The 27,830-nt window shown below is 58.1% G+C and overlaps 9 protein-coding genes across 9 annotated transcripts; all 9 read right to left on the bottom strand.

Annotated features, from left to right (window-relative positions):
- Positions 1–25: 25 nt before the first annotated feature.
- Positions 26–1,447, bottom strand: LBRM_29_1300 (conserved hypothetical protein; the record flags this gene model as incomplete). Its single annotated transcript, XM_001566425.1, has 1 exon — positions 26–1,447. The coding sequence occupies one exon, from the start codon at positions 1,445–1,447 to the stop codon at positions 26–28; it is 1,422 nt and encodes a 473-aa protein (XP_001566475.1).
- A 733-nt stretch (positions 1,448–2,180) lies between these two features.
- On the bottom strand, positions 2,181–3,305 carry LBRM_29_1290 (conserved hypothetical protein; the record flags this gene model as incomplete). Its single annotated transcript, XM_001566424.1, has 1 exon — positions 2,181–3,305. The coding sequence occupies one exon, from the start codon at positions 3,303–3,305 to the stop codon at positions 2,181–2,183; it is 1,125 nt and encodes a 374-aa protein (XP_001566474.1).
- A 1,003-nt stretch (positions 3,306–4,308) lies between these two features.
- LBRM_29_1280 (conserved hypothetical protein) lies at positions 4,309–6,108 on the bottom strand (the record flags this gene model as incomplete). Its single annotated transcript, XM_001566423.1, has 1 exon — positions 4,309–6,108. The coding sequence occupies one exon, from the start codon at positions 6,106–6,108 to the stop codon at positions 4,309–4,311; it is 1,800 nt and encodes a 599-aa protein (XP_001566473.1).
- Positions 6,109–7,668: 1,560 nt separating this feature from the next.
- Positions 7,669–9,456, bottom strand: LBRM_29_1270 (conserved hypothetical protein; the record flags this gene model as incomplete). Its single annotated transcript, XM_001566422.2, has 1 exon — positions 7,669–9,456. One exon carries the CDS (start codon positions 9,454–9,456, stop codon positions 7,669–7,671), a length of 1,788 nt encoding a protein of 595 aa, XP_001566472.1.
- A 1,450-nt stretch (positions 9,457–10,906) lies between these two features.
- LBRM_29_1260 (conserved hypothetical protein) lies at positions 10,907–18,322 on the bottom strand (the record flags this gene model as incomplete). The annotated part of the gene is made up of 1 exon (XM_001566421.2): positions 10,907–18,322. The coding sequence occupies one exon, from the start codon at positions 18,320–18,322 to the stop codon at positions 10,907–10,909; it is 7,416 nt and encodes a 2,471-aa protein (XP_001566471.2).
- Positions 18,323–20,965: 2,643 nt separating this feature from the next.
- LBRM_29_1250 (conserved hypothetical protein) lies at positions 20,966–22,072 on the bottom strand (the record flags this gene model as incomplete). The annotated part of the gene is made up of 1 exon (XM_001566420.2): positions 20,966–22,072. The coding sequence occupies one exon, from the start codon at positions 22,070–22,072 to the stop codon at positions 20,966–20,968; it is 1,107 nt and encodes a 368-aa protein (XP_001566470.2).
- Positions 22,073–23,255: 1,183 nt separating this feature from the next.
- On the bottom strand, positions 23,256–23,690 carry TXN1 (tryparedoxin; the record flags this gene model as incomplete). The annotated part of the gene is made up of 1 exon (XM_001566419.2): positions 23,256–23,690. One exon carries the CDS (start codon positions 23,688–23,690, stop codon positions 23,256–23,258), a length of 435 nt encoding a protein of 144 aa, XP_001566469.2.
- Positions 23,691–25,577: 1,887 nt separating this feature from the next.
- On the bottom strand, positions 25,578–26,012 carry TXN1 (tryparedoxin; the record flags this gene model as incomplete). The annotated part of the gene is made up of 1 exon (XM_001566418.1): positions 25,578–26,012. One exon carries the CDS (start codon positions 26,010–26,012, stop codon positions 25,578–25,580), a length of 435 nt encoding a protein of 144 aa, XP_001566468.1.
- A 1,371-nt stretch (positions 26,013–27,383) lies between these two features.
- On the bottom strand, positions 27,384–27,830 carry TXN2 (tryparedoxin; the record flags this gene model as incomplete). The annotated part of the gene is made up of 1 exon (XM_001566417.1): positions 27,384–27,830. One exon carries the CDS (start codon positions 27,828–27,830, stop codon positions 27,384–27,386), a length of 447 nt encoding a protein of 148 aa, XP_001566467.1.

Raw genomic sequence — 27,830 nt, 5'->3', positions numbered from 1 at the left:
GGGCACATGTCGTAGGGCAACGTGCTCAACAACGCTCCTCAGCGTCACTTCCATCCTCGTCATCCCCATCGCCGACAAGGCGGCGTAAAAGAGAGCTGCCGCCCTGCCGTGGCGATGGGTGTGGCTGGGAGACGCCAGCCGGGGCTGCGAAGCGAGAGGCAGCTCGCACAGATGGCGTCGCTCCTGCCGTGGCGGAAACAAGGGATGGCTGCGATGGCTGAGGTCCGCGTAGGCGAGCGAACAGCGGCTCTTCGCCGTCTGCCTCGTCGAAGTCGTCGTCATCGTCATCGTTGTGGACGAAGAACTTGTTTTGCTTGATACTGCCGCTCTGGGGTGGTATGAATGATGCCAAGGTGCTCATCAGTGTCGGAGACGGCACGCTACCTTGTACCGGGAGTGCATTCGGCTCCTGGGTCTCCGTCGGCGCCTTTGCCAGTGTCTCCGTGGTGATGTGACGATCGCCGCCGTAGCGGGCCAGCACACGCTTCAGCTCGTCCTCATCAGCGGGCATTGTCGTCTCGGTTATAGAGCTCTGCTCTTCCTGCTGCCGCTGGCGCGCGCGCTGTTGGCGCTCCAGGGTACGCCAACGTCGCTCCATGTCCTCGTTGAATGCTCGGAAAGCACGCTCATCGGCGTCCTCCTCGTCTTCGCTACCGCTTCCGTCGCCGTCACCTCCTAGCGTGAACGCCTTTGGTGACAGGAAAGATGTTGATAATGATGACGGCGGTGCTGGTGCTGTTTCCGCACTTGTTGAGCTCAGTGCCAGACCAGTCTGGCCGCTGGCATCCGCGTCCTCGTCGCTGTCCTTGCCTACCGCATCCGCACGTACCTTGGTGCGGCAGGAGCGACTGCGCAGCATCGTAAGCAAGTCCCCATCATTGTGCCCAGCGCGCTCCTCCACGGCCTCTTCAATCTGGCGGTTGCGTTCCTCCAGTTCGCGAGCAGCTTCGTTTTCCTTCTCCAGCGCCGCCAGTGGGTTCAGCTCTGCCTCTGCCTTCGCCCTCTCCCATTCCTCCCTCGCTGCTTGGTTCTGTTTGTTGAGGGAGTAGAAGTCGCCCTCGACTCGCCTGCAGCCCTTTTCGCAGATGTAGCCGCCCGTCTCCTTGGGAGTCTCCGGGTCGGTGCGAAGGTAATACGCGCCTTTGCAGAAACGGCACAGTATCTCCAGCTCCCAGATGCGGATGCTGCCGAGGTAGCGTTTGTCAGTCCCCCGTCGATTGGCGTAGACGTGACTGCCACGAGCAATCCGCCGGTGGCACTGCTCGCATATGAGATCAAACGGAATGGCAAACGTCTGCCGCTTGACATTGTCATCGCCGCCGTCGTTAGGAACGCCACGCCTGCGCTTGCCGCGCTGCTCCTGCCGCTGCTGCTCCTCAAGTTTTCGAAAGTCGACATCAGGGGCGATGTAGTAACCCGAGCTGTACGTGGCATTGATCTTGGCCATGATGACAAGGGAAGGTGACACGCGTAGCAGAGGGAGAGGGGGGGGGGGGGAATGGATCGAACAGAATAATACGCCGCTCAAGACGCTCCTTGGACAGTCCTGCAGCAGACTCGTCGCGCAACGGAGCACAAACAGGTGTCTCGCGGGTCCAGCTCAGCGAAGGAGACGTCTCCGGTAGAGCAGAAGCGAACAAATGAAAAGGAAAAAAAAAATAAAAGAAGAGAGGAGCAAAGTAAGAGGGATGGCAATGCAGAGTGAAGACGCCAGGAAAAGCGCTACACATAAGAGAAAGAGAGAGACACGTGCCCACGGAGACGTGCATAGGCGATCTGGCAAGCATATGCAGGCCCGCATACACTCGCGAGAGCGCACCTGATGACGAAAAGCTTCTCCAAGAATAGGAGTAAACCCTCCACTGAGCGCAACACACGCGAGCACAACGCATCACGGGATGTAGGCTAGGGGTCCGTGTACCCGCCGTGCACACCCGGTCCAAATTCACAGCAGGTAGGCTGCCTGTACACATCGAATGAGGTCGGGCTTTACGATTCGTTTGTATTTGTACGTGTCTCTGTAATTCATTCCCCTCACTCATCAGGAGGCAAGCGGATCAGTGCAGCTGTTGTGTCGGTCATCCACGCACCGCATTGCCGCGAGACCCCGTCTTCCTAACAACACCACCATATGTAGTACGCCGTCACTTACCCCCTACAGGGCGAGTGGCACTCTGCACTTACGTCTGGCTCTGCGGCAGCGGCAGGTCCAGCCACTTCAGCTCGAAGTTCTTCAAGGTGGCCGCGGCGGTGGTCTGCCTCCTCTGTGAGTCCGCTTCGTCGCTGCCCGTGGTCAACAGATCCACAAACCTGCGCACCCAGTCCTCTGCCGACACGACAGCCTTATCGCCCTCTGTCGTCTCCACCACCTCCACATGGCACCCGCGTTGCAGCGCACTACGCAGCAAGCCCCGATTCTCATAACGATGAAAAGCAGCCAGGACACCAGGGAGAAGTGGGTTGCGCCGCCGCAGCACCTCCATCTGTGCGCTGTTCGCCGAGCACAATTTTTGCAAGACGCCTGCAAAGCGCGCAGGCGGTGGCGGGAGCAGAGATGCAGCCCACGGCAGGCGCACCGGATACCCGTTCTTGTTCACCAGCACCACTGCTGCTGCCGCTGCAGTGGCACTCGAAGAGGTGGCCTCCGAGGAATGCTGAGGCTTTGCCTCGCCTGCAGCAGTCACAGACGGCGCCACAACGTAAGCCCCCAGCTCGGAGGGAAACGTGAAGAAGCGAGTGATTGCATCTTCTTTGTCCTTCAGTGTGGCACCGCTTGGCACACACGTATAAAGCAGCTCCTCCACGGCGCTCTTTGGCGTCCTCGTTGACGTGCTGGTCTGCGTTAGCGCCAGCGACAGCACCGGCATCTGTCGACGATGCAACGCGTACGTCACAGCACCGTCTCGTATGTCCTTGCATGTGATCAAGCACTCCCAGTCCCGCATGAAGGGAACAGTGTTGTTCACATCGCGCTTGTACACATCCGCCTCCTCCGCTTGCCAGTACCGCAGTAGCTGAACCGTGGTAGACGTACTCGCAGACGCGGCCACAGAAGCGGTGCCGGTATCCCTCTTCGGTGGCAAAGAAGGCCTTGCCTGCTCTGCGGAGGGGAGAAGACTTTTGCTATCCACGACAACGAGCTGGCGAGCGAGTGCTGCGGCAGACATTCGAATCAGCGCCAGTAGCACCGCCGCCTCCTCGTCATCTCCTCGGCCCTCCAACTGTGTGTTTGCGGCATATACCATGTCCGTGTAGACGGTGACGCGCTCAAACCGTTCTGGGTGGCAGCCCGCCGGCACCGCCATCGCTGTTGACGCTTCTGTAGGAGCGGGGGGGGAAACAAAAGTTCGAGTCGCGCGCACGCGGGGATCGCGCCAAGTCCCAAACAAGAGAGCGAGGGGAGAGAACCGAAAAAAAAAAAAGAAGAAACACGCGGTGTGTAAGAGAGGAGGTATTATGTAAAAGAGCGGCGATGCAGCTTTGAGCGTTCAGTTTTCGTTCGCCTCCTTTCTAAGATTCGTAGCAAAGCGGGAAGGAATGGAGGACGGTTCGTCTATGTCGCGCTGTGGGTGGAGGGAAAGAGGGGCAGGTGTGTATGCCTGGGTGCGTCTATGTGCCCTGTTCGAGCTTCAGAATGCTGCCTTTCTTTTCCAGCGTCCGCGCTTGTGGGGTGTGGGTGTGGGTGTGAGGGCACGCCTTGACTCAGCTGAAAGGGGATGGGGGAAGCTGAAAGAGAGGCAGAGAGGAAAGAAGTGTGTGATAATGGAGAGATGCGCATTGCCTCCTGGTGAGTTGCGTGCGTAGGTATTGGCTACACCGTGGAGGGTGAAAGAATACGCACATAGAGACCGATAGCAACTGTGTAGAGGAGGCGGTAGCAGAGAGGGAAAAAGCGATGAAAAGAAGGGGGAAGGAGCGAAGCAACTAGAAGGGCCGATGCGCAAACGTGCGTGCCCACGATAAAGGAGACTGACGAAGGACAGCAGGGGGGGGGGTTAATGGGATGACAACAAGGGGGGAAAAAACCCACCCCTCCATCCCTCGTGGCGCCACATAGAGTAGGGCGGTATCTTCGCCATGCCTCCGTCCAGCCATTCACGGCCTTCAGGCCGTCGCTGCTTCAGCTGGCAGGTCCCGCAAGGCATGTAGAGCGCCGCTTTCTCCTTCTGTAGTACTGAGATGAGAGTGGCGTAGTCACGAGCAGCGTGGACGGACGTGGGCGTATGGGCAGGTGGACGCGCACTGCTAATGGAAGACATTGATGCGACATCCAAGTCTCGTCGGTCCCTTTACACCACGTCATACTTTTCAGCCACTCGAGGGAAGCACCCCAGCAGCATTCAGAAGAGCGCGCTGCTCAGCTGCGCACTTGGCTTGGAAAGACAGGAGCTCCTCATGCGCGCTTAGTGCACCCTTCAACGCTGTCCCCAGCACCACCACCTGCAGCGGTACAACGAGATACGCGCTCAGACACGCCAGTAGCCAGGACGGGAGAAAGAACTGCACCAGCGAGGCAGCTGAGGCGGTCATGTTATAGCTGGCAGCCAAGACACACCACAGGCTCCACAGCAGTTGGCCTGCCACGAGGAGGCACAGAAGAAGCCGCAATTTGAGAAAAAAGAGAGTCGAAGAGCGGTGGAGCACAGATTCAGCAAAACGACAGCGTAGCAGAGCCGCGCGGCGCTGCTGTTGCCTTTCGCGCTGCCTTTGGAGCTGGCAATAACAGTGCTCCGAGGCAGGCACTGCGTCGCACTGTGCCGATGCTGTACCATGTCGCCCTTCTGTGAAAGCGACAGACGGTACGGGAGACATCGGCAGCTCTGCTTCGGTCCCACGCACGGGGGAACGTGCGCTTGGCGTCGAGGGAGATCCCGTGGCCGTCGAGGTAGGTCGGCACTCGTGCTGTGTGGTGCTGGGTTCTGTACCACTACTCTCACCAAGCCCATTCACCTCGCCGTTGTCTTGATCTGTAGCATTAGGCGCAGCCACAGACGAATTCACCATGAAGGCCTCGGCCGCTTCCGTCCATGCATCTCCAACGCAGAGCCACAGAAGAATGCACGTCAGAAATGCACTCGGTACTGCAACACAAAAGGTCCAACTGCAAGCCGAGGTGAGAAGCTGATCTGCGCCCACAAGCAGCTGCAGGTACAGTGTCACGTGGTGAAGTGCAATGCAACGCCACGCCTTGCGAGGGAGAGGCAATAAGCTAGAAGGAGTTGCTGTCGTCATATTAGCGGCATTCAAGTCCGCATTTCGTCGATTCTGGTAGCATTGCTCGACATGTCGACACCACAGGCCGTACACATCCTCCCACTTCTGCTCCGTCCACCCCGTAGGCAGGGGAACTGACGACGACGACGAGCCGATAGCACAAGCAGTGTGTAGCCACGCCGCCATGACACCGTCTAGGTCCTCCACCAAGTGAATGCGCTCGGCAGGTGGTACGTGGTAGAGTCGCTGCAGCGACGTCAGTGCGACACCATCTCTGTGGAACTCGGCCTCGCGAGTGGCAAGGAGATGGTGCAGGTTCTCAAGACGCTTCCGCGCCTCGTATGGCCACGACAGCTGCAGAGGAAGCCGAAGGTCACGCGGCAGGAGTGAGGCAAGAGAAACAGCACCGTCGGTAATGCGGTCGTCCACGCCCCAGATGTACTGCTGAGGGGCCTCAAAAACAGACCTCTCGTGTGACATCGCGTCATTGCTCGCCTCCGCTTGAGCCTGACGCGTCAAATTCTTCGCCTCTTCCCCCTGTGCGTTTCCGCTTGTCCTGTTTCGGCAGTCTCCATCAGTGGCCTCTGCCCTCAGCGTATTTAAGAGCCCCTCGAGAAACTGAATGTACGCGTCCGGGCAGCCGCGGCCAAATTTTTTGCAGGCGGTGTGAACACCCAACTCCAGCGGCGGATCAGAGAGCGTCTCTACATTGTACAGGGCACTGTCAAGCAATGCAGCTCGCAATTGCGCGACGCGCCTGTCCTTGTGCTGCTGGAATGCGGAGGATGCGGAGAAGGTAGGCGCGGCAGCGGCGGCAACGCAGATGAGAACTAGAGCAAGATACCACGTCAAGTGCGCCGCAGTAGCCAAGCGAAAGAGCCGAGTGCAAGCCATGACCAGCAGTGTCGAGTGGATAAACGGTCAGAAAAACTGCAAGAATGGGGTACCAGGAAAGGCGTCAGCTGTGTGTGAATAAGTTTGCCGCTCTCCCTTCGAACCCCTGACCTCGGCAGCGCTGTAAACGCTTCCGCTCTGTCTACGAAAAGAGGGGAAAAGACGCCGAGGTGCACGTGCGGGTGCGGGGAGGAAGCGAGGGAGAGGGGTCGAGAAACAAAGTCGCCTAGAAAAGAGAGAGCGTAGTGCGAATGCCAGCAGGAAAAAAAGAAGTCCGCAAGTGGTGGTCGCGTCATATTCGGCGTGAAAGCAACAACCCCACATGAAGAACGCCGCCAGGTGCACGGCAGCTACCACTCTGCAGCTTCTCTGTGTGTATGTGTGTGTTTGACTGCATCACTGTGCACGCATGGGCATCCACTAACAAGCCCACAGAGACTTGATATGCCGCCTAAAAAGGACAGCCTCGGCATCCTTTGCTCCTTGAAGCGGGGGGTTCATCGCCCTTCTTTTCCCCTCATGCGGGGTGAGGAACACAGCGGACTTAGCACCATAAAAACAGAAGAATGCGGCGCGCACATACATGCGCTGACACCGATCAAACACACAACCGCGCCTGCCACTGCACCAGGGGCGCCGTGAGCAGCACGTCACTCTTGTTCAGATCTCTGGTCAGCGTCATCCGCCTCTGCCATCCACTCAGCTAGAAGGAAGAGGGGAAAGCGTGACCCCACAGACGTCCAGTCCCCTTGTTGGCTATCTACAACTCAACGAGAAAGCTGAAAGGGGAGGGAGCAGAAGAACAGGACATCATCATCACCACCGTAAGCGAAGCACGTCACACACACACACACACACACAAAGAACACACTCACAGTCAGCACCGACTTACGAGGTAAAAGTAAAAGCAGCAGAAAAGACAGCAACGCCACGTGAGGAGAGCAGTTCAAGGAGATAGGCCAGTACAATCAGTTCTCCAGGATACGTTGATATACGTATACCCATGAAAGGATGAGAGAGAAGGAAGAAGGAAAAGGAAAAGAGAGAGTGCCAAGTACCGCGGCGGTGACGGCCTTTCTCTAACATGTGGTATATATGGGAGGTGGCGGGAAGACCGGTAGTGCGGGTAGCTGTGAGGGTAAGCAGAAATAATATCAAAAAAAAAAAAAAAAAAAAAAACGAAAAATACCGTGAAACACGAAAGAGAGAAAGAGCAGTCCAAAGCAGCAGGGAAAGGCGGAGGGCGTGTGTGTGTATGTGGGTGTGTGTGCCTCAGTGTCAACCTGATACTCTCAACAAGGCAAATTTTGTTTTCGTCCCCCAACGCGGTGAGCGGAATGGCGTGCAGCGATCGTCGCGCCACCATACGGCAAGAATTGGTGGTCTTGAGAACCATGAAGTGAAGCAATGCATGCCACAGGTGCGCTCACAGAGACGCGCCGACGCATGCAGACACACGCACACACAACAAATGCAGTCAAGGGGCGCGTGTAGCAGTGCAAAAATGGAAAGTATGCCGCAGGTCCCCGAGGAAGCGCCCGCCTGCGGCTGTACAACTCGTCACACGCCAGTACCAAGTAAACAACATGCACAGTCGAAGGGTAGGTAGAGGAGGACTGCAATCACCACCATGCGCCAGAGCACAGCGTAGTGTCGCTGCGCCATGTCCACAGCGTAGAACCACACGGAGAAAAGCGGCACCGGTCTCGACGAGGGCAAGGGCACTGCAAAGCCGCTCCACACCACCTGCCACGAGTACAGCACCGACACAGCGCACACAGACACGACTGTGCCAAGCTGGCGGGTCAGCCACAGAGACAGCACGGCAGAGCTCATACCGTAGCCCGCGTAGTACATTGAGCACTGCTCAAAGTGGCGCAGCTGGTACGTGAGTGCTGACCCGCGGTGGTGCACCGCGTCCGGTTGCTGCTGCGCGGCGTACCGGTAGTCAAAGACGTAGAAGACGTAGAGCTGTGCATTCAGCACCGCACAGAGTGGTGTACCGATCAGCGGCAGTCGCTCAATGGCGGAGGAAAAGAGCGCAAAGGACATAGTCGCCAGCGCCTTAAACAGCACCTCGCTGATGACTTCGAGTTGAAGGACGACAGTCGCAAACGGGTCGGGGCTTGTGGAGATTGTCTGCGACTGATGCAACGATGTCGCAGCCGTGGCAGGTGCATGCGGGTGGCGGGCACTGGTCAAAGTCGAGGCGGCAGCAGCAGCAGCAGCAGCTTTGGAAGCATCACCGAGTACCCAGTCCTGTAGCACTGCTGTCGGGCCCTTGTGCGTGACCATGCGCCACACTAAGTTTGTCGTGTGCCGTACGTACGGCAGCACAGAACGCAGAAGCGTCACGCACATGAGCAGCAACGAAGACGAGGGTCCCCGTGCCTCGTACTGAATACCATCTTCACCGCTACCACCGCTGTCAGCGCTAGGATATAGGGGAATAAGTGAAAGCCATGGCAACGCCGCACTGGCTGCGGCTGACGGCGGAGACGAAGTAGACGGGGGGTGAGGAAAAGTAGCACTAGCGCCACTGCCACCACCACCCGCCATGGCTTTAGTCTTCGCAGACCCCGCAGCCGGCGCTTCGCGTAGCTCGGTGCCACGGAGCACCCACCCTTTGCGCACCAGCCAGGTTTCGCGGTAGAGCTGGTTAAACCACACGAGTCCGATGATCTGCAGAAGCGTGTAGAAGGGCCACTGGCCGACGTACTTGAGAATCCACAGACTCAGCCGCACCCACCACAGAAACAAGAGGAATATCAGGGTTGTGGTAAGGGACCTCGTTGCATAGGTGTCGTTGTTGCTGTGGGTGTCCGCTGAGAGACTCGCAACGGTGGCACCTGCACCGCCGACGGCCGAACTACGAGTCGACAAGGACGTTTTCGAAGCGAGGCAGTGTGATAGACCCATGTACATGAGCGTCAGAAAAGCAAGGGCAAGATTCGCCAGGAGGTTCTTGCGCAGGAGCATCCACAGCTTCGGGTCCCGCTCCAGTAAACTCCACGACGGCATCAAGAAGGTGCGGGCCAGACGAGGTGCATCAGGGCCACTCCCAGAGAGAAGCGCGGTCCGAAGCAGCGGCACAGGGAGCCCTGGTGCTAGCGCTGTCGGAAGTGCACCTTCTGCAGCTTCCTTCTCAGCTATATCCGCGAACGATGCGAACGGGGGTGGCGGAGGTGACAGTCTTCTCTGCTCCTCCGTCACCTCAGCGACGTCGCGTGCGCGTCGCTTATCCAGCGCGGATGACCACACCAAAACAACACCGAAGCTCTCTACGACGCCTTGGCAGAAGTTATGCACCTCCTGGCGCACCTGAGAGGCCACCATACTCGGTGGCATTAGAGAAAGCAAGAAAGCGGGCTAATGGTGAGGTTATCAGTTCTGGGGAAAGGGAGGGAGAGCGGAAGGAAGCAACTCAAGGGTTGCGAGAAATGTGTGTGCCTGAAATGGGCCGTGTATACGCTTTCGTGTGTACAGATGAACGGAGAGAGAGAGACCGAGCCGGGCTTCCAGGATGGCGCGGAGGCTCATAGAAGAAAGGAGCAAACGGTTTAACTGATGAACATAAACACAGGGAGAAGGAAAAAGAGAGGTTCAGCAGGTGGTGGAGAGTTTTTTAGGGGGGAGGGGGCACAAGCGTAGAGCTCCTGTCTTTCTTCTTTCCATTAGACAGTAGCCCACTTGCACGCCGCCGTCTGCAGCGCTGGAAGGACAGTCACCTCAACGGAAAAGATGTGGTGCAAAACTTACCGGGGTGTTCCTTTCTGTCCTCCCCCCCCCCCCGGTACACGCATGCGTGCGTATGAATAGTCGCCTTCTCGTAAGGGGAGTCCCCTCACGCACATTTTGCTCTCCATCACCACCACCGCCACCGCAATCACGATCCACCATCCACCCTGCTTCCTCCCAGAGCTACCATAATTTATGGGGAAGCGGGGGAAAAGAGGGGTGTGGGGGATGGGGCACTTTGGTAATTGACCCCACTAAGGGCTCCGCGTAAACACACCGCATACCCCAGCACACAAACAGAAGCACAGCTCCACATGAGAGCAAAACATCACGGCATACCTGCTCTCTGTGGTCGCTATCGCCGTCTCTCATCTAAGTCCACGCATGGCCCTCTTTCGAGTCAGCGAGCATCATAGCATCCGAACCGCAACAGCTGTCCCACGTTACCGTACGCTTAGGCAAACGCGCACGGCATCGTCCATCACTCGCGAATGAAGGGAAAGGAAAGAAGAAAAGAAACGCAGACGACCCCGCCACACTACCACAGACGCAAACATGACACACACACACACACACATGGCTTACACGAAGCGGGGCGCACAGGCAGGAAAAGGGTGGGGGTAAGAGGAAGGAGAACGAAGAGAAATAAGAGGCGCACAACCCAGTGACTCAGCAACAGAAGGGGTCGTCCTGCCATGGCCATAAATTACGACACGATGGGTGCAGCCAGCCCATAAATCAAGGAACACGCCCACACCCACGACACCCGCAGGCGTGCAAACCGCATTGTCAGAGTGTCTGACTGCATGGGGTGCGTGTGAGTGCCGTTCACGTATGTGCATGTTTGCCTCCCCGTGCGGCGCCTTCAAGCACACCTCACACAATGGAAGACAACACACAATAAACGAAAGAGAAGCACGGGAGAGGAGAGGAGAGGAGAGATTCATCGCTTGCCGAAACAGGCGAGCCAACAAAACACAGCCAGGCACCCACACCCACCCACCACACACCTCGCACCACCTCGCTCATAACTCATTCAACACGACACCTAAAACCTGGTTCACGCCTCCATTAGGCGCAAAATGTTATCATAAAGAAATGACTTGATGGCCTCCGCGGAGGCCAGCGGAGTCGCGTCCGGGTAGGGCGACCCCTCCTTGCACTCCTCCTCCATCAGCATGGTGTGGTTTGACAACGTGGCACCCAGCGGCGGTGAGTTCAAGCCGGTATTAGTACCGCTTGCAGAAGCACCAACAGAATCTGCCACTGCAGAAGATGATGATGGCAGCGCGGCAGGGGCAGTGGTCGGAGGAAGGAGGTGACTCGATCCATCGCTACTGCCTGTGATTGCAGCTGCGGAGACGCTGCCCAGCACTAGTGCCGTCATTGGTGAGCTCGGGGACGGAGAAGCATCTGTTGGGGTTGAGGAACGACGCAGAATCACCTCCGGCAACGGTTGTGTCTGTCCAAGAGACTGTGAAGCTGTGAGACTTCGCAAAGCTGAGTTCGAGCCAGACGATGGAGACGCCAGGCCTCCTCCAAATGAGCTGCCGGCAGCGGAGCTCGACGTCGAACCGGCTGGCAAGCCTGCGGTGCTCCCCGAGGGGACGGCTAGTGCTGCAGCGGTTGGTCGCGCTTCAGAAGTCAGGCAGCGCCGTAGCACCGCGCTCGTCCGTTGCGGCCACCGGACGCACGCCAGGTACAGCTCCCCCTCACGCACCGGCAGCTGCCTCTCATCCACCTCTAGGATAGGTGCAATGATGTACTCCTGCAAGAGCGCCAGGTCCCTGGCGTGGTGACGGCGAAGTGCCGAGGTGTTATCTGCCACACACGGTGTTGGAGCAGGCGAGGGTGAAAAGGCTGCTGTAGCCACCGCGTTCTCAGCATCATTGCCACACTGCCGAGGCAAAGCCTTTGCCGGGGTGCCGGTAGGTGCGAGGGACGTGTGGCTCAGCGGAGCTGGCTTCGCCTCAAGTCCAACCTCCTTGTTGGCGTCCTGCCCGCCACCCCCAGGCACGCCACTGGTGTTACGCGCCGCTGTCGCGGGGGGTGGTGAGTCAGGCGCGGGTGGATGGCTGAGGATCGAGTCATAAAAGTACACTGTCGGCAACGGACGAGCGGCAGCGATAGGTTTGTGCGTGGCGGCAGCGCTTGCTAGTGAAGGGGCACCGCCTACGTGAATCCCGTGTACTCCGGTGGGAGCGTCGAGCTGGAGAGAGAGTCGGCCAGGTGCCGGCGGACTCGACGCCGCGAGCTTGGGGGATGTGCCGCCGCGCGACTCTGGCCAGCCATCTTCGAAGGCCATCGGTGTGCTGTCACTACGGTTGCTGAAGGTGCCGTGGCCAAGGCCGTGCAACGCGGCAGCCGAGTCAGGGTCGCCTCCGCCGGGGGCAATGCTCAGAGGTGCGGCCGCCGTGATACCCGACGAGTAGCGTGTAGGTAAGGTGTACTCGTCCATTCCGACATTGCCACCAGTGTTGGGGTGAAACGCCGCAGGCGAGGACGTTACCCGGTCTCCGTCCACACTAAAAGGCGTTGTGTACGGACCATACGACACTACCGCCTGCAACTGCGTCAGCTCCGACCACGCACTCTGTTTGCGCGCCTCTACCTCTGCGTAAAGCCACTGGCGCACCTCATCAAGCGCGTTGAAGCACTGCTGGTGCAGCTGCCGGTCAACGGAGCCGAACGCGCCGAGGACAACAAAGTAGCCGCCTCTCTCCAGCAGAGATGGCAGCTCACCGTCTGCCACGAGAAACGGCTTGATGGGGGGGAAGAGACGCGCCACTGGCGGATGCAGTGACACTGTATCGGCGGTCGAAACCAAGACATCCGCTTCTATGGCAGTCACTTTCGTCGGCGTATCAGAGACCGTTAGCCTCTCCGTGTGGAAATGCAGAGGCATGGCATCTTCGAGCCCGTCCGGGTTGCTGCTTCCCAACATCGGCGAGGGGTGCAACGAGAGACCGGTGTGCGGAAGTGCCCGCTGCTGCTTCTGCCGAAAGCCACTAATGAGCGACGCACACGCCTGCTGCTTCCAGCGTAACAAGGCGGGTATATCCTCTTGCTTGGTACGCCGCGTACGAGCCGACTCGCTCGGCCATGGAAACTCCTTGCCCTCCGGATCAGTGTAGAGGTGCATCTCACCGTGCAACTGCACCACTGTCCAAAGTCCCCCGTGTCGCTGCTCGCTCGCCGGCTGCGATATGGAGCCGATGTCGTACAAGGTCATGAGCGTGCCAACAGCGTCGCCGAGCTCACCCTCGACGTCGCCTCTGCCCCCAGCGCTGATGTCTCCTGTATGCACGGCTCCTGTGCACTCTGCGTTCGCAGGCTGCTGCTGCTGCTGCTGCTGCTGTTGCTGCCCATAGGGCATCTCTACCACTACCATGCGCGGGAAGGACTTGACGTGAAAGATGTGGCGCGCCATGTCACTCGCGTGCTCCTGTAGCTGACGCTCCGGCACGCTTTGGGCCACGTAGGGGGAGACGCAGAGCCAGTCCCCCGGCATATCGGCCATGGCAGAGCACACGGCCTGCAGCGACTCATCAGCACTGATGTAGATGACCTGCACGCGGCGGCGCGGTGTCGTATCGGGGGCGGTAGATTTGCCGACCACCGCAGCCGCTTCATTGAGAGTACACGCACTTCGCATGCGCTCCCCCTCTTCAGATACGTTGCTGCCGTCAGCGTCGGCGCGAGTGAAGCTGGTGAAGCTACGCATTTCAAAGCGACTGCTAGCCTCTCCAAAACCACCAGCAAAGTCACCTACGCCGCCACTGGTCCAGTCGATCGAGGAGTTGCTGAATCCCTTCCAAGAAGCGAACGGAGCGACAGCGTCGTCCTCGGTGCTCAGCTGACTGTTGAGCCCGCGTATGTTCAGACCACCCAGACCTCCGCGCAAGCCCCCCGCATCGTCGCCATCGCTACCACGTCTTTTCCTGAAGTCCGGCGCTCCAGGTGATGCATATGCAGGCTCGTTGATGGTGCTGCACAGATGGCGCACTGCGCGCACAAACTTCGCCATTCCAGGATGCCAGCCGGCACCAAACACGATCAGTAGATGTGTGCACAGGCTGAATTTCACTGCTGCCTCGCGCGGCCACTTTTCAAGCAACTTTTCTATGATCTGCTGGCTCGCAGTGTCCAGTAGCGACGGTAGTGGTGGTACCTGGGTGGTAGGCAGCGGCAACTGCGGCTGAGAGGGCAAACCATGTGAGGCGGCCAATCGACGTGCATTGGCGTTGTCGATGCTGTTGGCAAGCGACAGGGACGGAAACACTAGACTCTCGTTCGAGGCAGCCTGCAAGGACTGGCACACGGCCCCCTGCGTCAGGGGCGCAACAAGAGGCTGCTCATTCGTCTTTCCAAGCTCTGAAGACGACAGGACAGTGTTGTTGGATGACTGACGCGCTCGCTCTCGCACCTCGCTCACCGTCACCGTGCAGAAGGCAAGGCGATGCAGCGGGTCTATCGGTAAGCGGAGGCCCGACCACGTCAGCGCCGAACTGTCAGCGAGCGTGGTCAGCTCCAGCTGCAGTGCCGCCGCTCCCCGCACCTCACCACTCTGCAAAAAGAGGCTGTTGTGCGACATGGCGCCAGATTCCGGCTCGCACGCCACTGCAGCCTCTGGCACTCCAGAGACAGACATGCTGGCCGGCGTACTGCTGCGACCTACTTGCCGGTGCACCATAGACAAAGGCGCCATCGCAGCTGCGGCGTGCGTTCTAGGTGGCACGGCCAAGTGTCGCGCGCCTGCTGCCCCGGCTGATGATAATCCCGTTGTTCGGTCAAACCCACTCAAGCCCTCCCTAAAGTCCTCCCCGTCGCCGCATCGCCTCTCACCGAGTGATGCTGTTGCGGTCGCCCTACGGCTGAGCAGGCGCAAGGAAGGCAACGGCGGCGAGGAGTCAGTCTTGTCCCTCTGCGGTGCACTTTCCTTCACCCTCCGTGAGTCGACGGAGGTGGCAGTGCCTACACTCGTCGTCATCAAGGACGGCGGTTGGTACGCCATCAGCGGCTCCGCCAGCACGCGATTCCACGGAAATGCCGAAGAAAACACTGGCAGCGGCGCTGGAGAAGGCGACGGTGGAGTTGGTGGGGTCCCAGGCGTGGCTGCTATGAACCCCTCCGCCGTCTTTACGTGCGCCACTACCCTAGACGTGACGGCATTTGCAAGCGGCACCGCGGGGGCCAGCGGGACTTGTATAGTGGGTGCCCAGTTCTTCGCTTCCTCCTCTCCAGCAGCAGAAGGTGCGGCCCCTTCAGACGTATGGGTGCGGCTCGTCTGCGTCTTGCCCAGCCCAGTGAGCAAGTCCATCTCCGAGTCCATGTCACTCACTGCAAGCACGCCGGCAACGTCGCCCCCGTAGGCCTTTGGGTCCCAACTGGGGAACGATGTGTGGCCCTTCGTCATGCATACTTTGGCGAGAGAGAAAGCTGCCGGGGGCGTTGCAGTGGACTCACTCCGCTGCAGCGCTGGCATCGAGAGTGGTGGGGCCAAGGGCTTAGCCATGAGGCTGGTCGATTTCTCACATATCCCCCCTGACCTCTGCCGGGTGTTGCTGCTTTCATCCCTGAAGGCAGCGCGGGACGTCGCTGCAATACCCAACGCCCGCTCCTCGGTCCCCATACCTCGCTCATCATCCTGATTGTCCCTCACCTCCCCTCGACCAGGGCTCATTATAGACTGCCGTGTGCCGGCAGAGAACCCGTTGCTGCTCATGCTCGTGTTGGGGAGCAGAGGCGATACGGTCACTGCAGAGATCGATGCTGTCGCTGGTGTCGTAATCGAGGGTGCCGAGTAAGCACTACTCTCCTCCACGTAACGCGCTGTCGTGGGTGCTGCCTTCACCGGGGTGGGCTCAGCGGTGGGAATTTGCGGGTCATGCACAGAGAAAGAGCTCTCATAGCGGCAGATGGAGCCGGAGAGGCTCATGCTACGCCCCTCAGGCATGCCCACCAGGCCACTCGTGGCCTTGTCGCCGTCGTCAACAGCAAGCTTGACGGGTACTTCCAGAGGATTCGTGTTGGAGTGGTCCGTCACCGTGGTTCCGTCCGGAAACAGTGTCGTCGTCGGCGACGGCGAGGCTGCTTGCGATTCCGTCACGCGTGACACGCGCAGCTGCGGTGACAACGGTGACTTCTCTGCCACCCCTAATCCGTTGATGCTGGCCTCGTCTTGAGGGAATGTCCGGAGAGCGGAAGCCTGTTGTGAAACCTCGCTGGTGTGCGGCGACGTAGACGACACGCTCACTGATGCTCGCACCGCTGCAAACGTTGACGCGTCTCCCGCGCTGACGTCGAGTGATGCGGCCGCCTCTATTGGAAAAGCGGTAGAAACAGCGGCATGCGCTACGGATGCCTTCGCGATACTGGCGTCCACCTCATCAACATAGCGCGCCAGCTCATCCTCCATGTACTTTAGCGCCTCCACCGTCACTACATTGCCAGCCGGGTCGACGAGCACTACAGCTGGCCAGGACTGTATGTTGCAAATCTGCATGACTCTCCGATAGCCGTCGTTGCTCTCCACCGAGTACCACCCGCCATAGTACGGGTTCTGCGTTAGCTCGCTGTCGAACGAAATGTTGTCAGGGTTGAACCACACATCCGGCTGGCCATCAAGAAGGTGGCGAAGGACTGAGCTGAGTCGCTGTGCGGCCACTGCATCAGAATTGTCGAGGCTTCCCCTCAACAACTCGCGCAAGGCTGTCGCAGCAGTAGCGCTGTCCTCGTCTGCGCAAGCCTCAGGCTGGGTCACAAACGGGTCGCCGGCGTTGGGGAATAAATGTGCTGCGGAGGAGGAGCGCGGAGAAGCCATGACGGAGGGAGTGATGGACAGGTAGCCACTACCGCCAAAGGAAGCGCTAGGGGGCATCAAGCCTCCACGCGCGCCCTCAGAGACGCTGTGGGTGGACAAGGACGCGGGCGCAGGGCTGTACGCGAACGTGCGGTTACCGCTAGGCGGAGGAGAAGCCGAGCCACCCGCCCCGCCACCGCCGCCTGCAGTGGACCCGGGAGAAACCGAAACCGTGCCACCGTGCCCGTCCGCCGCTGCAGAAACATTACCGCTACCACCAAGGGTGGAAGTCCCCAATATCCCGCCCGCGTTGCTGCGGACTGGTCCTTCCGTCGTGTACTGCAGCTCCAAAACTGCGACGGGAACCGGCCCAACGGCCGCCGTATCCAGTTCGGTGCGGCTCTCCAGGAAGGACATGCCGATTGTCCTCTCTTGCGCGGGGCTCTGGTGCGCCAGGTAGTGCAGGAGGAGGCAGTAGAACAGGAGAAGCTTCTGCTGCGTGCTCGCAGCGGCAGCAGCAGCGCACACGACTGCCTGTCGGGCCGCCGCACCGGAGCCGCTGCCAGCACCACCGGGTGAAATATGGTGATTGCTGAGGTGGTGTCCGCCAACAGTCGCTGTCGACGTGGATGATGAGGACTCCACAGACTTGTTCAGAGGTGTGGAGAAGCTTGCTCGTCCGCCGCTGGTGGACATTGCATGAGGGCTCACACTGGCCATGAAGTACGAAGAGGACGGCGTGCTGGCGCCTAGACGCGGCTTTGAAAGATCCATCTGAGGGCTTTGCAGCACTGCCGATGTCTGGTGCGCACGCGCGCCACTGGGACCGGCACTACCGCCCCCACCAGCTGCGCCGCCAGGGCTAATCGCCGCCGCAGAGCCGGTGCTACCCCACAGCGCCGCAGCGGAGGCCTCGCCATGCCGGTGAGGCGAGGGCAGATACAGCAGCACGTACTTACCTGCAATCGCTTTGGTAGGCACAATGTGCTCTAAACGCTGTGGCCGAACGGCAGGGCGTCCCACGGCAGCGACTCCTGCACCGCCTCCGCCAGTTGCGTTCTGCACCGCATCACTGGCGTTAAGTGGTGTAGACAGGCCCAGGACTAACGGGCTCAGCGCAGCGCCTTCACGAGGGAAAGAGAGCGTTTGGTCACCAGCAGCCGCCGCCGAAGGAAGGAGCTGCATGCCGCCGGCTGTCAGGGACAACGAGCGACGACGGGAGCCCGACAAGTACGACGGTAGCGTCATCGTAGGGGCGCGGTCGACGCCTGATGTAAGCGCACGTAGTGGAAGTGGCGGCGAGAGCGGCTCTCCCTCAACACTTCCGCCGTGCCTGAACGGAGACGTAGTCTTGATGGCTTTCGCTTCCTTGACCACTGGTGCGTCCTTCGCCGTAGGGAAGACGAACATCACCTGTGAGCGACGGTTGTTGCCAGCTGTAGGAGTGGGAAGATCCTCCCACGTCGCGGCGGTGTCATCGTTGTCGTTGTCACTCTCGGTACCAGCCGCATCCGGCACCACCGGAACGCCGGCCAGCGAGTTCATCGCGAATGTCCCGGAGTGCAAAAGTAGTGCCTGTGTGTGTTGCAGAGACGAGGCACCGGGATGCGCGCCCGACGTGTGGAACGGCTCATACCGTTTCGTGGCGTAGAGCACGCCTAACACGTACTCCATTTCTAGCCTATGTGTCGTTTGGGAGCGCTCAGCCGAGATGCCCGCAGTGTAGATGCGTGTGGGAGCTACGGCAGGCGGGTATGCGAGTGAAAGGTGAGATATGAAAAAGCTGCTCCTACGTGCTGCCTTGAGTGAGTATGACTACGTGATGCTCACCTTCCCCCAAGTGCTCTCTCTCTGTGTGACTTGTCCTCTCCCGGTGCACGAGGGCGGGGGGGAGGAAACAAAGAGAAGAGGAGGAGGTGACACGAGTGGGAGTGGGAGAGGGGGGGGGGAATCAGCGAAGAAGGGCGAGGTGGCAAAAGCGTCTGTGGTTCGCTCGCCCTGCAGACCCTCTAAGACAGTGAAAAGACTGAAGACGCGGAGTGGCAGAGAATGGTTCGGGTCTGGGCAGAGTGACAAGACGGCAAAGTCTTCAGAGAGTGCGCTTCTCGCTGTCGCTGCGATGGTGAGCTGATAAGAAAAACGCCCGAGGTGGGTGGTGAAGTGGGGAAGGGGATCGACACGCTTCGTTGTGCACAAAGACAGAGGGGGAGGGGGAAGGGGCTGTGGAGAACACTGGCGAGAGGGGGTCTATGGAAAAGAAAGTGGAAAGCGAACAACAGAGGACGCGAAGACAATACGTGAAACACGCACACTCGGCGCACAGGAGGAAGGGGAGAGAAGGCGGGGGGACACAAAAATGCTACCAAAAAGCTATCAGGAGAAGAGAGAAGGGTGTGGAGAGAGCAAAAGGGAGAGACGAGTGCGCTGCAGTAGCTTACCCGTATCACTTGGATAGAAAATGATGCCTTCGTTGAGCGATTGAGAAGGAGGGAAGGCAGAGCGGTGCATGAAAAAGGGGTGCTGCGAAAAATCTTGGGTGCGGCTTACACCACAGTGACCTGACGCACCAACACCCTCAAGCATCAAGACAAAGACAAAAAACAAAACAACAGAAGAAGCACGCGCCAGCCACAGCGGTGACGACTATGGGGTGGCACTCGCGTGTCTTTGCACGTGTGTGGCACGCGGGAACGGGTTCTGGGGGAAGAGTCGACTCTTCCGGACGGAACACCGTAAAGGTGCGAAAGAGAGGCAAAAACAAAAGTAAAGACAAGGCACTGCGTGACACGAGAAAGATATACCCATGTTTGTGTGTGCGTGTGGGGGGGGGGGGGGGGGCACAGAAAGGTGCGGTGTTTGAGAGAGAGAGAAAGAGAGGGAATGGGAAAACGTGAGGGCAGCAGAGCCAATGAGTGGGTGTCAGTGAAGGTCAACGCGTGACACGCGAATGGTCACAGCAACAACTTCATGTATAGCACATCAATGCGTTGTAGTGCTCACGCTCACCCCTTCTTCACCGAAAAATGCAAAAGCTTAGCTATACTAAGCGCGCGTCGGCTCATTACACAAGAGCAGCACAAAGACCGAGATGCACAGTTTTCCTGTTATCTGCGGCTACTCTTTCCTTCTGTCTCCGGCCTCTGCGTAGATGTAGGTGTAGGGCGCGGCTCGCTCCCGCCTTGACGGATTACGGCATACTGCGGGGGATGCATTTTCTTTCGTTTCCTTTCAGGTGGGCGCCACGGCGACGGCGAGTTTCCCGTGATGTACATCAGAAGGTGTGCACCATTAAGGCGACAGCTATGAAATGGGAAGGGAGAGGCGTAAAACACGCACAAAGCACACAATACGTAAGGAAAGGAAAGGCGGGTAGTCGTGTAGAGAGAGAGGGAAAAACACAGAAGATGAGAGAAGGTGCGCTGAGAGAGGGATAAGAAGACGGAGGAGAGGCAGGGGGGGGGGGGGGGCAAAGCCTGCAGAAGAAATGAAAGCGCGAAGGCCAAGAAGATGTGTCCTGCTCCCACACACAGAGAAACAAAAACTGCACACGCAGCGTAGCACACCATTCGAATATGCTGATATGCATTGATGTATAAAAACATCAGCACGCACATCTACATAACAAGGGAGAGACGTAGCGGGGCAGCCACAAAGACAGAGACCTCCATGCAACGCGCGACGGAGAAAGCAAACTTCTCTCGCTGGGATGTGTCTCTCGGCGGCCTCTCCCACATCGCCGCCGTGTCCCTCCACGCCCTCCCCCCCTCGCGCAAAATAAAAGCGCCATCTCCTTTCCCTTCTTCACTGCCTTCAGACCTTCTCTGTTGCATCAACGAGGCCTGCAACAGAGACTGAGAAAGGGAAGAAGACCCGGGGGGCGCTTGCGAGGCATGAGCCCAGCAGAGGTGCTTGCAGACACACACACGCGCTAAAAGGACAAGCGAAATGTACATGGTGAATAGGGCGGAGAGCAGGGGAGACAAGGCACATCCCTACATGCCAGCCCGAGGAAATGAAAAGAGAAGACCCGAGAAAGGCAATGAAAGAAAAGAAGATGGCGATGTTATCCGCATGTGTGTGTGTGTTGCGCCGCCGTACCTGCATGTCACCGCTCTGCATCTCGGACACACACACACACACACACACAGAAATAAAAAGATGCAAGAAGAGGGGCATTGGTGGATGCAGCGGTGGAGAAAGCAGCAGCCTTCCAACTGCAACGGCGAGAAAGAGAAGCGAAAATGGCAACACTGCAAAGCAAAGACCCCCTCGCCACGTCTTCCTCATTCGCTTCGCTCTCTTGTCATTTCTGCCGTGTCAAACACGCGCAAAGCGGAGCACGAGGTAGGCAAAGGCTTCGAAGCTAAGCCAGCCATTGTTCGCTAACTGCGCCCCGTCTCGCTCAAGTGTCGCGTACTCTGTCGGAACACCCAGGTCGCGCTCCAAGGACTCCATGCAGCGCTGGAACTCCTCAACGCTCAGGACGCCACGCCCACATACATCCAGCTCCTCGAACCACTCGCGCAGTTCCTCTTCAGTGATCGGGAAAGGGGTGGCGTTCAACACGGATTTCACGCCGTCTTGCGGCGATTGAACCTCCGCCAGCGAGGTCGGCTGCATCGTCGAAATGTATCCAGGCGAGCTCATTGCGAGGCGCACGGTCTGGTAGGCGTTGCTGCGGTATGGTGCGGCCGGCCTGGTCGACGATGCGTGAAACGGGAAAGCGCCGGTGTACATAGGCACCACTGCGCTCTCGCCGCTCTCGGCTTGCGCCGATGCCTCCAGGGATGCGGCATCACCCATCTCACGCTCCTCCGCTGCTGGTTTGGCAGCAGTCTCAAACTGAGCTGAGCTCCATGCAGTACCACCTCCTGAATCGGCGGTGGTAGGGTTGTTTGGAGTGGTGGAGTTGACCACACTCCCACATGCCGTGCTCCGCCGGCCTTTCATGTTCTCGTGCAACCTTTCATAGAGAGACATCTTGCCTACACGGATGGGAACGCCTTCCGGCTCACCAAACATGCCGCAAGTATGGAGAATATCCTCCAGTGTGCATGGCGGTGGTGTCACCTCTCCCGGCGTTTCATCACTCTTCGACTCGCGAGGGGCGGCTATGTCAGAGATCAACCGCTGCACATACGCAGGATCGCGTGCCTGCACTGCTTGCAGACGCGGGGTTGTGTAGCGTACCCACACCTCACCGGCCTTGCTCGCCGTCAGCGCCGCTGTCTGTTGCTCCTCGTTGTACCGCTCAAGCTCTTGCATAAAGGAAACCTGCTCCACAGGGAGAAACACCTGGTAGTGGCTCAGCAACGTTGTCACTCGCTCCTTGCTGGCCGCGTCCAAGCTGTCAAACAAGCGCGGTTTCTGCGTGGCCGCGGCTCTGGCGGCTGACCCGACTCCTGCGGTAGTGGCGGCAATCATCGTTTCCTCCCCCTTTGTGTCTTGTGTACACGAACGGGAAGCACAATCACACTTTACTGGCGTCAGCTGCCGGAGAAGCGAACGCAGGAGCAGCACGAATGCTACGTGCGTATAACATGAAAGGGAAGGACAAGAAAAATAGCGGTAGAAGGGGGAGAACGGGTGGATCGGCAAAAGGGGGAACAAACACATACACGCGCAGCTCGAGCAAAAGATGCGAGTATCAACGCCGCAAACAACGACATGACAACCCCTCCTTCTCCATAACCTCACTCAGTCGCGTGTCTCTGTACCAGAGCCAACGGGTGCACGTCCTACCAGGCGGGTCTGCGCAAGGGAAGGAAGCGTGAGAGTCGGAGAGACGTGTTAAGGCGGCGCACGCAGCATAGAAAACCCGCTAACGCGCGCAGCTCCCTGATCCGCAGGACTGCAGCAGCGCCGCTCGCCGGTGGAAGTCGGTCGCTGTTCGTTGGCTTACCTCTCTGTCTGCATTTTCAGTGCGCACAGTGAGGCCCACTCGCGCGCGCACACACACACACAGATGCACAAGCAAAAAAAGGAGGTCACTAGGGGCCACTGTGCCACCACCCAAGGAGCTAGAAGGGTGTGGGGCGTAGTGAACGGCAGCGACAGCATCGCCGAGACGCACCAGGAAGCAAAATATTTCTAATACGCTGTTACGGTGGCACACAAGCACACACGGACTAAATAGAAAGAGGCGCAAATCGGGTGGGAGGCGGGTCCCCGCACAGATGTGTATGCGTGAGCGGGCACCTCCGCGAGTCGCACAAGAGAGAGAGAGAGAGGAATAAAGATGCAGAAAGCACAAGAGAAGCCATAGGAAAAAAAAACCACAATTGCCGAGGAGAAGCCGTGACAAGCCGATACAGTGGACCTAGAAGGGCGAATAGCAGCATCGGCCACCGGCAGTAACAGCAGCAGCGGGGAATCACAGTTGTACGCACCACAAGCTGGGAGGGAAAAGAGGGCATATGAAGCTCAGGCTCCGGCGCAGCTCCCAGCTGACAGCCACGGCAAGCTCGCGACGCGCAGACCCGCTGGCACCGCTGGATGTGAACGGTAGCGATGCCGGTAGTCGGAGACAGAAGAACAAAGAGGCGGGGCAAGGCTTACGCCTGCGCTAGCGTATACAGCCGCCCACCTCGAAGCTCTGCTGCCTAACTTAGTCCCTCCACGGGAACTGCTCGCCCTCGGGGTCCTGCGTCAGCGCGTGGCGCGCGCGCGTCGTCAAGACATCACCAGTGTCTGCGCACACGCCGATCACCGTCGGGATCGACCCCACGTTAAATGCCTTCGTCAGCCCCTCCACAAGGTGACGTTGCGAGAATGGAATCGCAAGCCACGGCATCTTCGCGTAGTACCCGTTGAAGTCCTCCTCCTCCTCGTCCCAGGTCACAAGTATGACCTCTAAGTTCTTCGAATCATGGTACTTCTCGTAAAATTCAATCAGCTGTGGCGTGAAGCCGCGGCACGGTGGGCACCAGCTCGCCGAGAAGTAGAAGAACACAGTCTTTCCGGAGAGCGAGCTCACGCTCACCTCCGACTGCTGCTTCTGCAGTGTCACCACACCCGGCAGGTGCTTGTTGAGCCCGGACATGACTGCGTGCACGGAGAGCGGACTTTGTGGTCAGCTTTTGGTGGAGGGTATCACTGATGTAAGCGCGTGGGTAAGCGTGCTTTGTCGACCACAGGGTGGTTCGGGTGTACTGAGAGTGACGGTGTTTGCGGTGGGAGTATTTTTCGAGTGGGAAGCAAGGGCGCGGCGAAAGCTGGTTAGTTGCACACACACACACACACACAGGCGCCGTCGGAACAGTTGTGAGTGAACAGCAGGGAAATGAGAGAGGTTAGTGAAGATGACGTTGAGAGACGACGAGGTGGCGTCATGCTTGCATGATGATCGTCTCACGAAGGCGTTGGGCGTGAGTTTAATAGAGCCTCCTTGCAATGCTGAGGAGCTGTTTCACAGATAGAGAGAAGACTGTTTGGGGGAGATAAGGTGATCGTGATGCACGGCCGTTCAATATATTTTGAGCAGCTCTCACCCTCCTCTTCCTCATCGTGCCCCTCACCTGTCTTTTAGAGCTACAAAGGGCAAGGTACTGGTTCATGCGCGGCGATGACCAACTAGGCCGAGGTCTCCTGTGAGCCTCGCAGTAACGTTGAATGTGTGCTGTTGAGCATCCTATCCCTAACTTCTGTGCGTGTACACGCACAAACTCAAGGGCGTAGCTCTCCACTCTGCGTGTACGTGCATGTGTGTGTGGGTGTGTGTGTAAGGGTCGTTGCGTAGTTCTTACCTTCCGAACTTCGGTAGGTTCTCGCTGCTTCGAAAAAGACGCCTCTCGTGTGCTCAGAAATGTCGCCTACCGGTCCTCTCCCTCACATCTCACTACGTAAAGGATGACAACAGTCATGATAGAAACGCGCGCGCTTGATTTTGCTGCTGCAGTGGTGTCAGCTGAGCAGGCCTCAGGCTGTTTGGTGCCCTTCCTGTACAACTCATTTTTTCTCTGCTTCGCTGACCCTTCATGTGTAGAAGAGCGGTATGAGCTGAGGCAGAAACCGGCACAGAAAGCCCATGACGAGCAAATAAGAAGGAAAACGAGAGGATACAAAATCGAATCATGTAGTGCTTCTTAGTACTTTGGCGAGGCGCTCGCCTCCCCACTGCGTCCTCGCTCTCTCTCTCTGTCTGTCTGTCTCGCTTTCTCTCTTTATCTCTACTGCTGATAGGGCAGAGATGTGGAGGGGAGCTGGAGAGGATGGGGGGAGCCGGTGAGAGGAGGAAGAGAGGAAGGAACGGCGAAGAAAAAGGGGGAGAAACAACCACAAAGAGAACCAAAGAGTTGTAAGGCCTGCACAGACAGCGACACGAGAGAAAGCGCGCCCGAGAAGAGAGAGCTTGGGAGGGGGAGGGAGAGGGGCAATCGCTCACACGAGACCCCAGCACGGGAAATATATATAAGTAGGAGGCGAAAAAAGAAAAGCAAAAGAAGCGAAACAAAGAAGAGAGATCAACACAGAGAGCGCGCGATCTCACTAGAAACCACGAGGAGAGACAGACAGACACACGCACCTACATGTCCGCACAAGAGAGCAGTAGAGGGGGGCCTGTGCCTTTCTCCTCGTTTCCTTTGCGCTGTGCCTGTTTGACAATGTATGGGATGACTGCGCGTCCCTCTTCGGAAGGGCCACCTCTCCTCCTCTCTGCTTCGCCTTTGCCGCTACTGTTCTCTAGCAAAGTCGCCCGGTCCACGGCTACACACACACACACACACACACAGAGGGAGAGAGAGAGAGACCGGAGAGAAAAAAAAGAGACCATCGTAAAATTTGGAAAAAAACGAACCTCGAAAACACGACATGTACGTACGAAAGAGAGACAAACAATGGAAAAGGCAAAGAGGAACAAAGAGGCGGGGCAAGGCTTACGCCTGCGCTAGCGTATACAGCCGCCCACCTCGAAGCTCTGCTGCCTCGCTTAGTCCCTCCACGGGAACTGCTCGCCCTCGGGGTCCTGCGTCAGCGCGTGGCGCGCGCGCGTCGTCACGACATCACCAGTGTCTGCGCACACGCCGATCACCGTCGGGATCGACTCCACCTTAAACGCCTTTGTCAGCCCCTCCACAAGGTGACGTTGCGAGAATGGAATCGCAAGCCACGGCATCTTCGCGTAGTACCCGTTGAAGCCCTCCTCCTCCTCGTCCCAGGTCACAAGTATGACCTCTAAGTTCTTCGAATCATGGTACTTCTCGTAAAATTCAATCAGCAGTGGCGTGAAGCCGCGGCACGGTGGGCACCAGCTCGCCGAGAAGTAGAAGAACACAGTCTTTCCGGAGAGCGAGCTCACGCTCACCTCCGACTGCTGCTTCTGCAGTGTCACCACACCCGGCAGGTGCTTGTTGAGCCCGGACATGACTGCGTGCACGGAGAGAAAGAGGGGAGAAGAGAGAGAAAACCGATGAGCTCAAACGGGAAAAGGCAGTGCTTGTCTGTGGGCGACGAGGAGACGGTGAGAACGTGAGAGGACGCGTCAGTAGGGATGCTGAAGTCCTTTGCTGTATGAAAGAGAGAGAAGGAGTAAGTGGTGGCGGGGGCTGCGAGCAGGAGGCCAGGATGGGATGCGTTGCGATGGCACCCGTTTGTGGGTGTACCACGTCCGTACAAAACACAGCCAAGGTGTGATGTCCCGGCAACAGTGGAGGGAGCGGAGGGAGACGGCGAGGCAGCCCAGTACAGGCACAGGCGCATGAATAAGAGAAAAAGAGAAAGAGGTGCAAGAAGCGAGAGAAGGCCGATGAGGTGAAGAGTCCGGATGGGGAAGGGGAGACTGGGTGGGCTGATTTCAATGGAAGCGACCTGTGAGGATTGTCTGACGTTGCATTTTCCTCCTCCCCACGCGTGCTGCATTCCGCAAGGAAGTGAGAGGGGTGCTTGAGTCCTCCTTCACCAACACACCGTGTGATATACGAGCAGCGGATTGTTCGGTACACATGAGAGCGACAAGCGTACAGCAAGCAAAAAACACCACACGATGGCTCTTCCTTCCCTACACATTCTCGCTGATTGACGAGCCGTGAGTACGTGGGTTCGCAGAAGCCCACATAAGCGCACTCACTGCCTCTCCCATTTTGTGTCTCGCATCAGCACCTGGTTTCGACGAAGTACCCACGGAGGTAAAAATTGACTACACGCGTGGTCCAACTGAGCACTTGCCTTTGGGCTCTTCCCTCCCTCCCTCCCTACCACTATCTGGTCTAACCAAACCTCCGACTGGGACATATTTGCTGATCATCCACACCGGGGCAGACGGTAAACTTCTGTTCTGTGTATACGTGAAGATTCAATGTAGAGGGTGGGGCGCGTCTTGGCTCAACGGTGCACAACAAAGAGCATTAGCATAACAGGAATAGACCCCTAAGTGTACGTACGTCCGTGTAAATGCACAAGAGCATTGCAATAGTGATCGCTGTCAGGAGTGAAATGGTGGGGAATGACCAACAGTGGTGAGGGGGGTTGACGAGTGGGGGGTGTCGGTGAGGAGGATAATAATAGTCCTTGTTGACCGCGCTTGGGCTCATGCCAATCTCCCTCAAGGAGAGCTACCAAGATAAAGAAAGAGAAAGAAGCATCCTCAAGACGAGCATCTTCTAGAAGACGCATACGAAGCATGTGCGTGAGCAGGCGCACACCACCACTATCACTTGCGGCTGAGGCATATACCCCATCTTGCCTTCACCCTTCCCCAGAACTGGTGCATGTGGTACACCTTTTCATATCTACTCATCTACTCCGAGACGTTGGGCCACGGAAACTCCTTCCCCTCGGGGTCCTTCACGACCATGTTGCGCGCCTGCGTCGTAAGGATCTTGCCTGTGTCCGCCTCAACGCCAATCAGAGTCGGAATCGACTCTACCTTGAACCCTGTCCTGAGAAACTCCATCCCCTTTCGATCACTAAAGGGCAGCGCCAGCCACGGCATCTTCGCGTAGTAATCGTTGAAATCATCAGCTGCCTCGTCCCATGAGATCAGCATCACCTCGAAATTCTTCGCCTCCGCGTGTGCCTTGTAGAACTCAACGAGCTGCGGAGTAAAGCCGCGGCATGGCGGGCACCAACTCGCCGAGAAGTAGAAGAAGAAAGTCTTACCAGCCAGTGTTGGCAATGTGATGTCTGTCGCCGATCCCCTGAGGAAGCTCTCAGTGTAAGGGAAAAACCTCTTCAAACCCGACAT

This window comes from Leishmania braziliensis, chromosome 29 (assembly GCF_000002845.2).
Source record: "Leishmania braziliensis MHOM/BR/75/M2904 complete genome, chromosome 29".
Taxonomy (NCBI): domain Eukaryota; phylum Euglenozoa; class Kinetoplastea; order Trypanosomatida; family Trypanosomatidae; genus Leishmania; species Leishmania braziliensis.
This window is presented reverse-complemented; position numbering and strand designations above follow the sequence as displayed.